Source organism: Enoplosus armatus, chromosome 8, assembly GCF_043641665.1.
Source record: "Enoplosus armatus isolate fEnoArm2 chromosome 8, fEnoArm2.hap1, whole genome shotgun sequence".
In the NCBI taxonomy this organism is placed as follows: Eukaryota; Metazoa; Chordata; class Actinopteri; order Centrarchiformes; family Enoplosidae; genus Enoplosus; species Enoplosus armatus.
The window spans coordinates 7,354,129-7,370,609 of record NC_092187.1 but is presented as its reverse complement, the minus strand read 5'-3'; the positions used below and the strand labels follow the sequence as shown (position 1 = coordinate 7,370,609).

The 16,481-nt window shown below is 43.0% G+C and overlaps 1 protein-coding gene across 1 annotated transcript; it reads right to left on the bottom strand.

The window, feature by feature from the left end:
* Window positions 1-2,626: 2,626 nt before the first annotated feature.
* Window positions 2,627-16,138, bottom strand: mfn2 (mitofusin 2). Its single transcript, XM_070910214.1, has 18 exons — window positions 15,874-16,138; window positions 13,441-13,622; window positions 12,750-12,885; window positions 12,367-12,529; window positions 12,132-12,256; window positions 11,808-11,916; window positions 11,499-11,606; window positions 10,448-10,601; window positions 10,227-10,294; window positions 9,749-9,870; window positions 8,524-8,650; window positions 8,200-8,304; window positions 6,109-6,211; window positions 5,633-5,853; window positions 4,608-4,763; window positions 4,069-4,265; window positions 3,755-3,889; window positions 2,627-3,374 (listed from the first exon to the last, which is right to left on the bottom strand). Exons 2-18 carry the CDS (start codon window positions 13,616-13,618, stop codon window positions 3,305-3,307), a joined length of 2,277 nt encoding a protein of 758 aa, XP_070766315.1. The 5' UTR covers window positions 13,619-13,622; window positions 15,874-16,138; the 3' UTR covers window positions 2,627-3,304.
* Between the last annotated feature and the right edge of the window lie 343 nt (window positions 16,139-16,481).

The window sequence follows — 16,481 nt, the reverse complement described above, 5'->3', positions numbered from 1 at the left end:
TTTTGAGGAAAGGGGCCCTGAAATGTTGTCAGCTGCCACCAACTGGCTGAACTTGAATGAAGTCGATGGTGGTCAGTGGTGTCATACTGCCACCTGCTGGCCACACACTGACCACAGATAAGCCAAACCTGTTGGGAAATGCTGCATGCTAATTAACTGTGCTTAGACAAAACAAATGATTCAACGATCGATACAGATCTGCATGAATTATGCCAACAAGACTAGAGTCATTCATTAATTCAGAAGCACACACGTTTGTGTCATTGAATGAAATAAACTGAAGGCCAGTGTTTCCCAGTGTGTTTAGTCAGGTGTCATCATGAACAAGACGTTACTTAACACTGTACATTAAAGTGGATATTGATTGTTTCCAGTTTGTGTTCATACTGCGACCACTTGGAGACGTTAGAGACCATTTTTCTGTTACTTTCCTCTATTTCGATGTCTCTAATCGGGGTTGGGCGTTACAACTGACTCAGGTGTCCTGTGGTGTTGGCCCATCATCATGTGTGTGTTGTTTTTTTGTGATTCTGTATGGTTTTTATTTATATATAAATATATATAAATATATATAAATAAGTGAATGTGCAGCCATATGTTTCAGCCAAACACTCGTCGGCACACATCAGTGTTCGTCTGGATGAACAGCTGCGACTCCACAGTCACAAACTGTTCCACAAATGTTCAACATACTGAAAATAAACTGGGTTTGCATTGTGACACCTTTATTTGTTTTTTGTTTTACATACATATGTTTGAACATTTCAACAGGACAACAAACTACAACAGCCACAGCATGCAGGTACTTTCACCGCCCTGAAGCCAAACAGCTCGTCTGTGGTTTACATTTGGGGGAAAACAAACAAAACTCAAAAAGCAGCAAATTCATAAAGTGCATATCTTCACTCTGACGGACGTGTTGTACGACAGCCTTCCTCCTCACTTGGCAACACGCAGTGTATGGCTTTCATTTACAGCACGGTCCAGTCAAACAAGACTTTTACATACTGAACTAATCCAGGCACCTCCACAGCATTCCCCTATTGTTTCCAATTGAAAGGCAAAATGATTAAATCACATTATATACACAAACCAAAAGCGCAATTTCATTTGAAAAAGGGGGGGGGGCTGTTGCTGGATTTGGCCACTCTTACATACGCCATCATATGTAGTTTAGATGCAACTCTGTAGTAACAAAGATACACAAGACACTGAGGCAGCCATCGGCTGAGTGCCAACGTCTCACATCAAACACACTGTTCTCTAAAAGTATGTCTGTACGGAAGATAATTAGAGCAACATGAAAGAAGTTAGTTGGTGAATAGTGCGACATCTGTGAATGTCTTCTGAGTTGAATTAGAGAAAACTGACAGTATATACCCAACATCAGATGTCAGGTGTCGGAGGGTTTTATAGGCTCATAACTGACAGTTTAAAGAATCTGATCATGTTATGCATGTATGTAAATATGTGTGGCTCTGACTCTGCTGATATGTCATTAATATTTCTGATAATAATCCCTTAAATGTGGTTATTATTAGCTACTTAATAGAGGACATTTATGCTGATACACAAATCTCTGTGAGAAGCTAATATTGACAGATTCATCCGACAGCCTCGAGAGATTTGGGGATGCTATGAGCACCATTTGGTGTTTTTTTTTTTTAAAGAATCCAGAGAAATAAATCTGATTTCAATATTAGAATTTTGAGTGTAAATACAGTCTGTCTGTCTCTGTGTGTCAGGCGACCTGTCCAGGGTGTACCCCGCCTCTCGCCCAATGTCAGCTGGGATTGGCTCCAGCCCCCCGCCACCCTTTAAGGATAATCGGTTATAGATAATAGAAGGATGGATGGATAAAGTCAGAATTCTGACCTGAATTAGTTAACAATTAGCATATGGTCCTAATTATCTTCCGTAGCTATGCTAAATGTTGCAACTGAACACAAATCATTTATAGCTGTCTGGTGATATTCTATATTTTTCTTCATGTTCAAACTCAAACCAACCATGAATGTTTCTACGAACAAACACTGTGTCTGTATCACAGCCTGATATATCTTCTTCCTCTGTGCCACACAGCAGTGAGCCACACTGTTGCACTGGCCGACATGTCCCTTCAAATACTCACTAGGGCACCAAATGTGGATTCATCTGCCGCTGAAAATAGTCCCCAACAAATGCACTATTTCCCCCCGTTTTATAAAATATATAGTGAGCAGCTGTTTTAGGAAATTACTGAGCCTTTGAAAATATGATTTTAAAGACTTGCGTCTTCAGTAGGAACTAATGGGCCACAGACAGGAACTCAGACAGTGTTGAGAGGCAGACAAACAGGTTGCTTGTTTGAGTCTGAACATGAGATTTGACGACAATAATATAAATATAGAACAGCAGCCTCATCCTCTAAATCATAACTTAGCTGTTGAACAACCTAAAATCTATTCAAACAGTTTATCCTCACAAAAATTAAGATGTTTACTGTCAGAAGGAACAATAAAAGGAAATGCACTCAATAAAAGAAGACATTATATAGGGTGAACCAGTAATATCTAGTTTAGATGCCATCAGACGAAACAGTTTGAATAATGAACCATCAGTATGTGAGATTGATTTGGTGCTCATAACTAAGCTTAAAGAGTGAATAGTAGTTTTCCTTCTTGTCACTTTGATCAAGTTTCTTTCCCATTACACAACCTACTCAACCAAGATCATTTCAGAGAGCTTTGTTCTCTTAAAAAAGGAATAAATTCATTATTTGACTTGACGTCAATTCATTGCATTATCCTACTAACATAAGACACTTTCATGTGGACTGCCTTTTACTTCAGCACTCGTCCAGTCTTCAAAATGTATAAATACAAAGTCAAATCTAAACACGTTCAATGTGGAATCAAATCTAAAAGGTCAGAAGCTGGTACGAGTCACTCAACAGTGCTAATAAGGATGCAAGGAGAGCTCGGACTTCTGTTCTGGAGTCAGATCCATCAGCCACATGGAGACCTCAGGTTCATGAGCATCAGTCCCGAGTCTGTGGTTAAACATTTCATGTTGTGGCTTCTAACAGCTGATCCGTTTTTTCTACTTTTTATTTCTGTGTGACGAGTCACCAGCTGACCACAGGACAGAGCTCATGTCCTCATATCCATATCACAACCACCCAGTGACTCCTTCCACTTCTATTACTCCTCTTCTGTTGAGAACATTGTTGAGTATTTAATCTCATTAAAATACAAAAGTGTGTCAACTAGAGGGGGACCTTCAGCAGGTGTTGTTCAGTCTCTCAGGCTGATGCTCCATGTATTTACTTGCTGTGATGGAGGTACTGCTGGGTGAACATGTTGAGCTCGCTATCCAGCCAGCCCGCCTTGTTCCTAACAGAATAAAACACACACATACGCGTTAATAATATCCACACTTATCTCATGAGGTCAATACAGACTGATGAGTAACACAGTAACTTTACAGACCAGGTTTTTTTTAAAAGTTCACACTAACACATGAGGCCATGTGTTCGTGTCAGATTTATCCAGTCTGGCAACCATTTTTACAAAGCTCCATTTTGGTTGGACATACAACCTGCAGGCTGCAGGAGGAAACCTGGTGACTTCAAGCCTTTAACTGTTAACAACTTGTTCTTTAATGTCATCCCAACACAGCCTTTTTACAGGCATGATTATGCTCCACCAACATGTAGTACTTGCACGCTCGTCCTCCTGTCTGACTGTTTGTATATGTGCAGTGAGGGTCTTACCGCAGCAGCTTAGCTTTGCTCTGCAGGCTGTCCAGCAGCTCGATCTTGCTGTTCATGTCGGTGATTTCATCCTCCAGGTTCTGACGGGTGACGTCCACCTGCTGGCAGAGCTGAGCAAACACACCGGCCAACTCCCTGATAACCACAGATCGCAGGGACACAAACAGGGTTAGAAAACATTAGAGCAACAAAGGGTTCGCTGGTTATTATTTCATGTTTAATTCTCATTTTCACATCACTGATGAAACTGACACAAGTGCTCTGAGGAGCATAGTAATAACTGTAACTGTGTGTGTGTTGGTGAACATGCTCACTGCTGGACTTGGTGGCTGCAGTTGGATCCGGTGTAGCTGACGATGAGCTGCAGCTTCTCACTGGCGTAGTCCACAAACTGTCTCTTGAAGGCTCTCTCCTTGGCCTTGGTGGTCCAGGTGAGCCGCTCGTAGATGTAGAGGAGCCCGTACAGACCCACTGACAAGGCGATCAGACGCCAGCCCACTGCTTTCCAGATCTGCACACACCAACAGGGCTTTAGGTCTGGCTGAACCCTGATATCTACAGTAACATAGATCCGGCTCTGTCCACATTACTGTTGATGATAGTTTTTCCTGGTGAACTAAAACTATTGGCCTCCCTGTCGTCCATTAATTCCCACCTCGTCAGACATTGCCCCTTACATATATATATATATAAGCTATAATAATAAACTATATACTAAACCATATAGTTTAAACTATGGACCTCCTGAGCCACAGTCTTCTTTCACCTTTGACCTTCTTTATTATTCACATTTCATTCATCTCTGATCTAACTGTGTGTGTGTGTGTGTGTGTGTGTGTGTGTGTGTCCTCACCACGCCGCCAACCACGAGGACGCCCATGGAAGTACGGGAGGTAAGGGAGGCAAGACCGGTCACCATGGAGACCATCAGCTCCTCCTGGGTCATGGAGCTTTGTGGGAACGGAGGCATGCTGGTGCTGACTGGAGTCAGGGCCAGGGGCCGGGGGACCTGCAGGGAGAACAGAGCACAGAGACCGGCTCACAGTAAACAAGGGTTCTCTGAAGCACGACTGTAGTCACTGGTGTCACAGTGCTGTACTTTTTTTTAGGTCATTTAGTTACACGATTAGTAGGCTGCTAATCTGAAAAGACTGTAATTTACGAGTGCAGAACAACAGCTGTACAGAAATGTCACATGTGGAGTTTTCTTCATCCCTATACTATAACTATTTATTCTTTCTCAGGACAAAAGAGTGAGATCTGACAACCAAGATGTACATAGCTCAGAAGCTTCAAATACTGACTCTGAGGATCAAATAGCAAGAAAAAGACAAATAAAATGTTTTTTATGTACTGTTCTTCATTATATAAGGACCTCATGCAAAAAAAATAATTTACAATTTGTGATTCATTCTTGAGTTACATGTACCAGCGATTTAAGATCACTAATTTTCTCACATTTAACAAAATTCAGGAGTGGACCAGGTCTCTCGTACGAGTCACATAGAGGGGGAAAGGTCCTGTTTGAGGAGAGCCTGTACAGTATCAGAATAATAATCAATAATGCCTTGGTGGTAATGTGCTAGCAAAGGCAGGAAAAAAGAAGACTGCTTGCCAATAAAGAAGAATACATTCAACACCTTTGTTAGAGATCAAGGATTTACACAATGAGTTTCAATGACACTGAATGTAAAGTTAAAGCTAATAAGAATGAATCTGGAGATTAAGAAGTCAAAATCAACTAAAATAATGCCATGTGCCAAATAAGCTCTTGAGGGTCAAATATTCTTTAACTAGACCCTTTCAGAATACTGTAAATCTACTCAGTCTCAGCCACACTGGTTTGGAAGAGGGGGTTTATGTTGCTGAAGGTGCTACCTGGTCATTGTAGCCCATGAGCGCCCGCCGGGTGTTCTTGGGCCCCAGGAAGCGGTTGACCAGCATGGTCCAGCCTAGAGAGAAGTGGAAGCCGATGTCCTCCTGAAAGTCACTGCAGAGCTTGTCACAGGCCAGGTCATAACTGAGGCTGAAGCACTGACGAGGAACCAGCTTGTCTACCTGCTCTCTGACCGGGCTGGGCAGCAGAGGCTTCAGACCCTCTGTACACACACATGGACAGCAAACACTTCAGTGTGTGTGTGTGTGTGTGTGTGTGTGTGTCAAGATAATATATTCAGTCATGATTTACCACAGGTGTCAGTAACACACAGTGTGGCTACATACAGATACTACAGTCATAGAAAACAGTGTAACATGCATGGAGCCAGTGACATTATGCTCGCAGGACAGTGATAAGAGTAAACAGGTGGCTGTTTGTGGTCAGCTGTCTCAGGTGTAAACTGGAGGACGGTTACCGATCATGTCCGTCTGTGTGGCCTGCAGGGCACCGGTGATGGAGGTGGAGCACCTCTCTGACATGTTCTTGCCAAGACCCTCCTCTATGTGCCGGTGGAGATCCTTCAAGCACAAGAAAAACAACCACAACAAAGAAACAGTCAATAAAACACAACTACTGCTGTTTATTTTCCTTACATGTACATCCACGCTACCACAAACTGGGCCTCATGAAACATTTATCCTAAACCTCTCGTACTTTTTTCTGTCCGGTTTGTTCAAAGTGTTCAAACACTTCACAACACAAACTTCAGCCTGATGAAGTCAACCGGTTCATGAGGAGGTGAATGTTTGTGAGATTTCATCATTAGCATAATCAACGCCCCTGAAATGACCATATAAGGCTGCCTGTTCTGCTTTGTTTGTGGGCAAGTTTCATTCATAAAAATGTTACTACAGAATAAAAAAAAGCCCTGCTGTTGGAAATCAGCAGACAGATTGATCAGTGTCAGTATAGTGGTGTCAGAGAACTAAAACAACTAGAAAATATTAATAATACAACTGCCATTAGATGCTAAAACACATCTTTCTAAAGCAAAGCGGTCCATGACTTAGATGCGAGGAGGTTTAGTCTAAAAAAGAAAACTTTCAGTAAACTGGGAGCCATGATGATGATATGGTGAACAAAATATGAATTCAGCTTTAGGTTTGTTTTAGTTCTACATTTTATTTTAGTTAATTTCGGTATGATATCGAGAATAAGGCGTCATGACTTCAGGTCTGACGGTTTCCCCCCCGTGGAGAGAGTCCAGATGTCTGAACACGACTCGTGAATTTTGTTTGTTAACAAAACAGAACACGAGGAAAGTATGAGAAAGCTGCTGAATGCCACAAATTCTCTTAAGAAGAAATCAGTTCGCATGACTGGTTCATACATGAGGCCCAGTGACTCTCGATTAATGTGATCTGTCAGCATTGACCTTCCTATTAATCAAGAGGGTGAATATAGTAACTGGAGGAGAGTATGTGAAAGAATGAATGCAGAAATGAATAATCATGACAGTTGGTCATCCATGGATGCTTTGTATCTCAAATACTAACCATGTAGATCTCATGCTCGAGTCAGGTTCAGGTTTACAGCTATTAGACTTTGTTACAGAGAAAGGAGAAACGTTTAGTGGCCTGTGCTTTATCACAGATGTTAATAGAAAGGCTTAGGCAGGAGCAGCACTTACATCATAACTCAGTCTGGACTGCTCTTACATAACACAGATTACATGGGCTTTATACAGGTTCAGTGAGCCAACAGGAGGCCAGGGATGAGCTGAACACTGTGCAGTATGGAGATACCAGACTGGCTGTAGGAGGGTGGAAAACATTTCTGAGGGATCCTGTTGGAAGCAGGAATACTCCAGGATGCACACACATCTGTGTCATTACATCCAGGATTACACTTTTATCCTGTTTGATCTCAGACAGTCATATTTTATGCTGATATGAATGTGGCTCAGAACACAAGTCTAAGACTTGAGGAGAAAGGAAAAGCTCCACCAGTTAGTGACAGATCTGTCTGGGGACTACACAGCACATGCTCAGCTGTGTTTGTAAATGAGCTAGTCTGACAGCACTTGTGCTCGATTGTGTGTACAGGCCCTGACACCACCAGAGTCAACCTCAACAACTAGTGCTGACAACGACCAAAAACACAACAGCTGACAGACAGCTAACTGCTGACATGCACATATATTCTGCACCTGTGTGAGAGGACAGGTTGAAGTGAGAACAGAGACCCCCTGTCATGGACCCAACAAACTAGTGAGCATGGTCACAGACACAAATATCAGTACTATTCCCCATAATAGTTTGGACTAAAGATGCCTTTCGGATGAATGCAAAAAGTCAATCAAAAGCTCTGCAAGGCTCAGGAGCAGCTGAAACTACCTCTGCCATTAGTCCCGACATTGGCAAAGGCACAAGCCTCCATGACTATGGACACTAAGGACAGTACGGACAGTGTGGCAGCTCTTCACTCACACACACACACACACATCTGAATGTGCAGAGTAAAAAGTGGCAGACAGACAGAAGGCTTTCAAAGACGTTAAACTCACATTCTTGTAGACCTTGAGCACCACTGGTGATGGGTGGAAGTCCATGTGGAAGTCGTCCACCAGCACATGGAGCTTCCTGATCTCCTCTGCCATGGCATTAGACACCTGAACATGAGCGGAGAGCAGGGGTAAAAAAAAATGACTTCCTGTGTAAGAGTTCCCTTAAGCTTTCCCTCTGTTAGAACTGAACCAGGACAATCAGCATCTCCTAACACTTCTTTTGAGTCACATGTTGAACTTTTATTTGATAAGAGAGGAAATAATTAAATCAGCTGTTCCACTGCTGAGAAGGAATGCATGTTATGATGTCATGTTGGGATTCACCTGTCTCTCCACCTCTTCAGTAATCTTCTTGATCTTGGCCTTACAGTCCATGGTCAGCAGGTCCAACTGCTTGTCTATAAACTCCAATCGATCCTGACGGTCCTCCTTGGTGTCAAGACAGTAGACCCTACACACAAACACACACAGGTCTGTGGGACAGCCATGGTGCAGGCTGACCTATTGTTGGTGCACTGTAGTACACCACACACCTGATTGCCATTTGATAACTAGGGTTGGGTATCAAGAACCAGTTGCGAGTTGGAACCCGAAGAACTGTGGATTCAATAAGACGCATGCATTTCGATGCTGCTTATCGGTTCCTAACTTTTGCAGATTTCAGTTGCGCTCCCGAGTGAACGGCAGTGAGCTTTTTACTGTTCAGAAAAGTTGCACTTATCTGCCAGGACCTGCTACGCGGACCTAACGTCTTTTTTGTTATGCAGTACATCAACTAAGCATGTGAGAAGAGACGTTTCTGTTTACATCCTGGACCATGGTTGACCGTAGCAAACGCAAAATATAACGACACAGCAAAATGTAACACCTGCAGTAAGGACATTTCGTGAAAGGGAGGAAGCACCTCTAATATGTTGAAGCATTTACTTCAACACGGCGTGAATCTGAAGGAAAGCACTGTGTTCGATGTGTTGCTGTCCCACCAGGAATACAGCTAACGTTAACGCTCACGCTCAGGCACACTGACATTTGCAAGTCTACAAATTATTCTAATATATATTTTTCTTAGATACGACTTCAGAGAGAACCCCTCCACCTCTGGCTCTTCCCCAGAGAGCCCCACTAGTACAGAAACTCCTTTCACTTTAGCCATGAAGGGGAAGATGAGTAAGGAGAAAGTGGGTGAATGTCATGTCTCCTCCGTTTAGATATGCAAAACACATTATTGATATCGGGTTATTCACAGCAATATCCATGGACTTAAGCCTTCTTTGAAATTTTTCATCAGAAACAGCTGAAAAATACTCGGAACCAAGATTCGATAAGAACTGCTGAATCTGAAATGGAATCAATAAAATTGAAACAATACCCAACCAAACTGATAACACTGTGAATTGTAGTTTCTCCAATAATTCCATCGCTGAATTACAAGTGCTTACAGCCCTGCAGCCCAGATGATGTGTACCCACGCAAAGGTATCTGGGGGCTTTGTTTCACATACAGTCTCTGTCCATACACATGCACAATCTGCTTTTAAAACCCGACTCACCTCTGCTCTTGTGCAGCGATGTGTACAGAATCCATAATGCGGCGCAGGGCTTCAGAGATCTGCTTGGCCCTCACTGTGTGCTGCTCAAACTTGGTCTTCACGGCTGACTGTGAGATACACTCCTACACACAGTAGCCACATCAGCAACCATCCACAACAACCCAGACATCAACTCAATCACTGGACACTTCACTATTTACTTAGTTACTTTACACAATGGTCAACATACAACTGTTACTCTCATAAGTTTAGTTACAATAATGAATAGTTATTTATGAGAAGAAATATGCTTGTTTGCCATGTCAGCCAAGTCATATCTGTGTGTCCAGTATGGAGAAAGGCCAAGGATGTGTTTAGCCTAGCTTAGCACAAATACTGGAAGCAGTGGGAAACTGCTAGCCTGCCTCCATCAATGCTGGAGTGTTATTGAAGTCACAGTGATACATTTACCATCATGATAAATAATCTTACTCCTTACCTCGAATCGCCTTTCAAAGTTCTGGAACTCAAACATTCTGGCTTGAAAACCTTCTGCGAGCGCTCCACCTGAAACAGGGCAACAACATATTGAACTGTGGAAACCTGCTCTCTGTGTTCAGGCTGGGAGACCATCACTGACCTGAGAGATCATTTGTCTGCTCCAGCATTGTGTGATTTAATACACAGGTCATGTTATTCTGATATGAACACCATCCCCACCTGCTTCAGGCATTCCTTGGGCCTTCTGCACACGAGCCTGGAGTACTTCCTTAGCAGAGACGAAGAAGATGCGGTCACTGGCCTGGGCTCGGTCCACCACACCCAGCTCATCCACCAGGAAATTGGAGCATCTGTCCATATGCTGCCTGCGGACCTGACACAGCAACAACACACTTTATTGAACATGAAGTAATGCAGAAGAAAAAAAACAACAAGCACCGAGACTGAGAGGTGGAGGAGGAGGTTTCCACTGCAGGGACCAGGGTGTAAATTAAGTTCCGGGGAGATTATTTTACCCCCGAAAAGTCCCTGTTCAGGGGCTAGTACTTTCCAAAAGTACAGGGACTTTGGGGATGAGGCTTGCAGCGCTGGACATTTCTGACTGGTCAAGTACCCACAGCATTTTATTTCAGCCACCATTTTTAAAAAATATGCAGCCGCAAATCAGTTTGTTTTTTTGTTCATTGTGCTTTGACACAATGGAGTTACCGAAGAAAGCATACATCAGCCGCAGATATTTCCAAACCTGAGCAAATAAAACCTAACTATAGTATCAACATGGCTCCATAACACCCGGCGTAACTGAGAAGGCTTTAAACTTAGATACAGGATATTAGTCAGGGAGTGCAGCGACCTGTGAAGAAGAAGGTGATCCTCAGTTCACTTCCAGCAGACCACATGGAGCGATGGGAATGGTAATACCAGTTAAGCTGGTCACCTGGCTTATCTAAGGATACTGCTGACTCAGCAGCAGGTTAAGAGTGTACTACACCACAGCGCACGCACACATGGGCTTTGCTCTCTCTGTATACCAATGAACACTTCAACAAGGTCCTTCATCTTTAAGGACAACCAAGCCCATAAAATCCTTCTCACGGGAACCAGGAGGCAGCAGACGTCCCCACAGCATGAAGCTGCTTAAACCAGTGGTGCGCAACAGCCATAAAGCAGTGGATTTTGCATTCATCATCCAAAACGTAAAACATGCCACCATGTTTTTAATTCCTGTGTGTTTCCAGGTGTAGGTGTTTTCCACATGAAGCAGACTGACCTCCTCCATGTACTCAGGTTCTGAGGCTGAGGCGTCCCAGCGGTTGTTGAGGATGAAAATGTTGGGACTGGAGAGCCGCTCATTGACCTTGTGAAAGAAGGACTTCTCCTGTGGAAACACATCATTCACAGCAGTTTTAAAGTAGAGGATACATTAAAAATATCAGCATTGTGTTGACGACAGCAGATTATTCCACTTTTATCTCATCATTCAACGGTTCACTCAGTTCGAGAGCTGACTGGAAGCCTTTGTCTCAAACTTCTTCACAGACCATTTTAATCATGTTGACACACAGCTGTCGTGTCTCACCGTCTGCATCAGCGTGGACTCGGAGTTTGCCACCAGAACAAACACATCAGCATCCAGGCAGAACTTGTCAATCCAGCTGTCCAGTTCTGTGGTAACATCGATACCTGGGCTGGAGGGGGAAACAGGAAGTGGAATAAGCCAACTGCCGTCTTTGACAAGTAAGCATGGCAGCTTTTAGGCAAGAGAAAACTGAAATTAAATATTCTCCTTTTACAAACATAGAGGTATCTGTATTTTATTCAACATTTTTCCACACAAAAAGCTTCAGGGACAAACGTGATGGACATGTATTTGTTAATGAAATAGTGTTAACTCGAGTCCAACCTGTCCACCAACACCAGATCATCCCTGAGCAGAGCACACTTGGCTTTAGGCCACATGACACAGACCAAGCTGCCGGCGTCCAGGTCCTCATCCTGGTGGAGAGCGTGAGCCAGCTGGTTCACCGTCTGTGAACACACACGTCGTCAGCATCAGCTGGGTTTATAGACACATTGCACCTCCACAGGCTGGACTTGTTTTGATACATCTGTAAAGGCACTCAGTGAGTTCTGCTGACCTTTATGCTCTTCCTCTCCTCAGAGCCTTCGGTGAGGAGGAAGGCCTCGTTGCCATCGGTGCCCTCCACCCTCAGGAAGCAGTTGGTGGTGTGTCCTATTCCAGACGGCAGCACCTTGTCACACAGCATGGCATTGATCACTGAGCTCTTTCCATTACTGGTCCTATAGAACAAAAGACATGTCTGTCAGCATTTAACTGGCAATCTTTCCACAGTTTTACTTTCAGTTGTTTAATCCTAAAGTTTCAGGTCAAATTTAACATTTGTAGATCTTTTATGGCTACTAAGAATTGGATTTGAAACCAAGAATGAAGAAACAAAGGTGGCTTTAATCAATGTAGACAAAGGAAGTTCTAAAACTAGCGAGAAGCATATATACATACCTCCCAAAGAAGACCACCTTCATGTGCCTGCGCGCGAGCACTTCTCCAATCCCTGCCACCTTGGCGAGGTAACCCCGGACCTCTTGGACCTGCTCCTCTGTGGTGACCGGGTCCAGCTCATCATTTTTGTGAGTATCTAACATGTGGAGGGCATCAGACAGAGGTCAATCATTCCCGTCATACTTGGAGTTTCCATAGACAGCCTCTGTATTAGCCAGGCAGTACAACATAATGCTTGTTCTACCAGATATTTGGAATGTTTTCAGACTGATGTCAAATATGTTGTTGGGTGGCTTTAGCCCGTCAGTTGTCTTAAAATTCTTTTTTTTTTTTAAATTAGAGATGCTAGGGCAGGTTTTAGTTTTTTTCCAATAGTACTGCCAATATAATACCTGAGTTTCAGTACTGCTACCAAAATCTTTCAAACCAAACCAAAATTTGACAAAATAAGCTTAAGTTGTCAAATGTTTTTAATTGTTGTAAACACAAGCATAATAAAATGCATTCTAAATGATGATTATAACTATGTGATAGTAAAACTTAGTAAACAGGATTATGAATCTGACCAGACATTTGATGCCAACATTGTAGGGCTGTCCCCTAAATGTGGAAGATTGAGTCAGTCGAGATTTTCATAAAGTGGGTGTATATCTGAAAGGGGCTAGAAAGCACATGGCAGGCGGGAGGGTACCTTCCAGAAAGGAAGCGCTCTCCTTGATGTAGGCCCCCAATTGTTCAAAGATCCCATTGATCTTCTTCTTTGCTGTGACAAAATGCTTGAGCGGCGACGCATTCACTTCCGCCATCAGTCTCTTATCCTTCTTGCCGTGGACTGCGTTGGTGTTGGGTCGTGGGAAAACCAGAGACATGGCACTAGACAGGAGACAAAACATCAAAAACATCCTTATAAAGCATTTCTGACAAAAGTGTCCCTGAAGTCCACTTGTAGTGAAAGAAGATGAGACAAACATTTACAGCAGGGGTAGTACGAATGAGATATCTATTTCAAAGCCCTTCACCATGTCTCTGTAGACTGGATTGACAAACAGCTTAAAGTAGGGGTGTCCAAACTACTGCCCGTTGGCCTTGTGGGCCTGACACCTTCATTTATCTGGCCCAGGAGGTATTTTAAAATTATAATGATATTTGGCCCTCAAACTATATTAAAATGCAGTTCCTATTGTGAACACTGGTGTCACTATCACTATATGGGAATATCAATTACAGGAAGCACTCTGCACCAGAGCCGCCCAGCTGGGTGTTGTGATGGTGAAAAAGGACAAGTTCACAACCTGTTAACAGCAGTCAGGTGCTCATATGAACACTGAAACAGGTAAAGGCTGCTGTAATCGTTCCTCCTGTTCATACTGGACATTAAAAGATCCCATCTCAATGCAATTTCAATGTAAGTGATGGGGGACAAAATCAACAGTTTTTCTTCAACTTCGACTGCAGAGTTGGACAAATCAAGCCTGACATTAGTTTCAGATAAACCTTTGATTGTATTTGTGCACAAAACCTCCATCATTTACATTGAAAGCAAATATAGATGGGATCATTTATTGGCCAGTATGAACAGGAGGACTGGCCATCTGAACACGTTGAACAAAAGCGTAAATGTATGCACACATGAACTGATTTGTTGTAAGGCTTTGACTTTTTCAGACAAATCAGTGACTGCAATGCTGCACACTTAGCCCTAACCCAACTCTGCAATAAATGATCTCCAGTTTCAAACAACATTTCTGTCAAAACGGGGAAATGTGTGACTTTGCTCACATTTCTGATAACAGAATTCAACCAGCGCTTTCAGGATTTCACTGCCACTGAGAAGGACATGAACCTGATCTCACAGCTTATCTGTTGATGCGAAAGAAGAACAAGAGGACGTGCAGTTATTACAATGTGATGTCATGGTACTCTCTGAAGTCTCCACCAGCAGCACCCACTGTCAGAGATCTACAGTTGGGAAAGGTCCGGCTGTTTGTGCGGTAATTACCTTGAACATGCCAGTCACTGCCTGTCATGCCCCCAACAACAATGTACATCAGTACAGGTAACCAATCAGCATTCAGTAGTACTTGGCCTCTGTGTGAGGACACTACCTGGGTGGGGCTGAGAGATCGATCTGTATTTTAGTGGGTTAATAAGTAAAAAGGTCAGTTTCATTGCCTGTCTAGTGTCTTTTTTATGTATTGTGTGTCTTCTCTTGCTTGTATGTATGTATGTATGTATGTATGTATGTTCAGGGGAAATGTTGATAATAAAAAGATAAAATTCTACCAGCCTTTACTATTCTATAATTCAATAGTTAAATATAATAATTCAATAGTACTGGTTTGCAATTTAAATATCTAATAAGTTAGTATTTTTGTAAGGAATTTGCAGGCTGTGGTTCCTGTATGCCCTAGTTGTTCATGCATTGAAACATATACTGAGTGGACAAAATAACAGGAACGCCTTACCTTATAAAGGGCGGACTCAGAAATGACAAAAGTTTAATCAACAGCTCTCTGACACAGAGTCAACTAATACTGAACCCTGTGGGCGAATCTTCTCTAAAGCAGTAACGTTATTAACTGCAGGGCCGTTTTGCTGTACTGCAGCAGATTTTAACAGTGCTCACCGCCTGTACAGTGAGGCAGAGCGGTCGAGGCCATTACTCAGCTGTGACCTTTCACACAGTTTGAAGGTAACACTGTGGGCATGGTCTGAATGTCGTATTTTACTCTTTTAAAAAACTGAATGTAACACCAATACAAACCCAAACTGAAAAGCTACACAGACAGCAGCAGAGTTCTATTAAGTTAAATAACATCAGCGCAAGCTAGCCTTTGTTAGGATACATGTCATCGAGCTGTTTAACGTTACAAATCTAGCGTATGTCTCTCGTATTAGTCGAATGTTTATCAGTCCTTGTCCTTGTGTTATCAACGTCCATTTGCTTTACCTTTCCTAGTCCTGACTGGCATGTCGACGCGCTGAGTGGGGTCGAATCCCAGCTCAATTACAAGCTAACTAAGTTAGCCCTCCAGCTAAGTGAACTTAGATCAGCAGCTAGCTGCCACAGAGACGTTAGCCAGCTAACTAACACACTGTCAACTGTTTCGGTTCCGTGACTTACCGTGGATGGGGGGTCGTTCCTCACCAATAATCCTCTTGCATCCTGGCCCGTCGGCTTTTGAAATCTCTACAAGCTAACTAGCGGCGAACCTTCCTACTGAATGTTAGTAACGTTAATTCGCGTTAATGTTAGCTATCTATGCTAAGTGAAGGGGGCGTCACAGAAGGTTTCAAGCGAGCGCAGACAAGCTTTCCCCGTTTAATTAGCAGCAGACAGTGTAGGTTTAATGGAAATCCTAAAAAACGTCAATACATGTTTCCCAAACTTTCGATACCACCTGCTCTGCTGCTTCCTACAGATGTTATCCCACAGATGTTGCGCTTGAAGCAGGAGACTCGACCTTTCAAAGTATCGCGGTAAGATATTTCAATATCTCGCTTCCTCATGCCAAAGATCACGTGACCACCCCAAATGACGATTCATTACGTCACACCCGTGCCAACTCGGGTGTCACGTGTTTTTATATTACAAGCTTTATTGAACTAAATAACAATAATGAGAGCAGTGAGACCTTCTTTTCCCCAGATTTAATCAATTCATACAAATATACCACGGATTCGGCCGTCAGATGTCGCCTGTTTGACTGTATCAAATGCTTCGAAACAGTG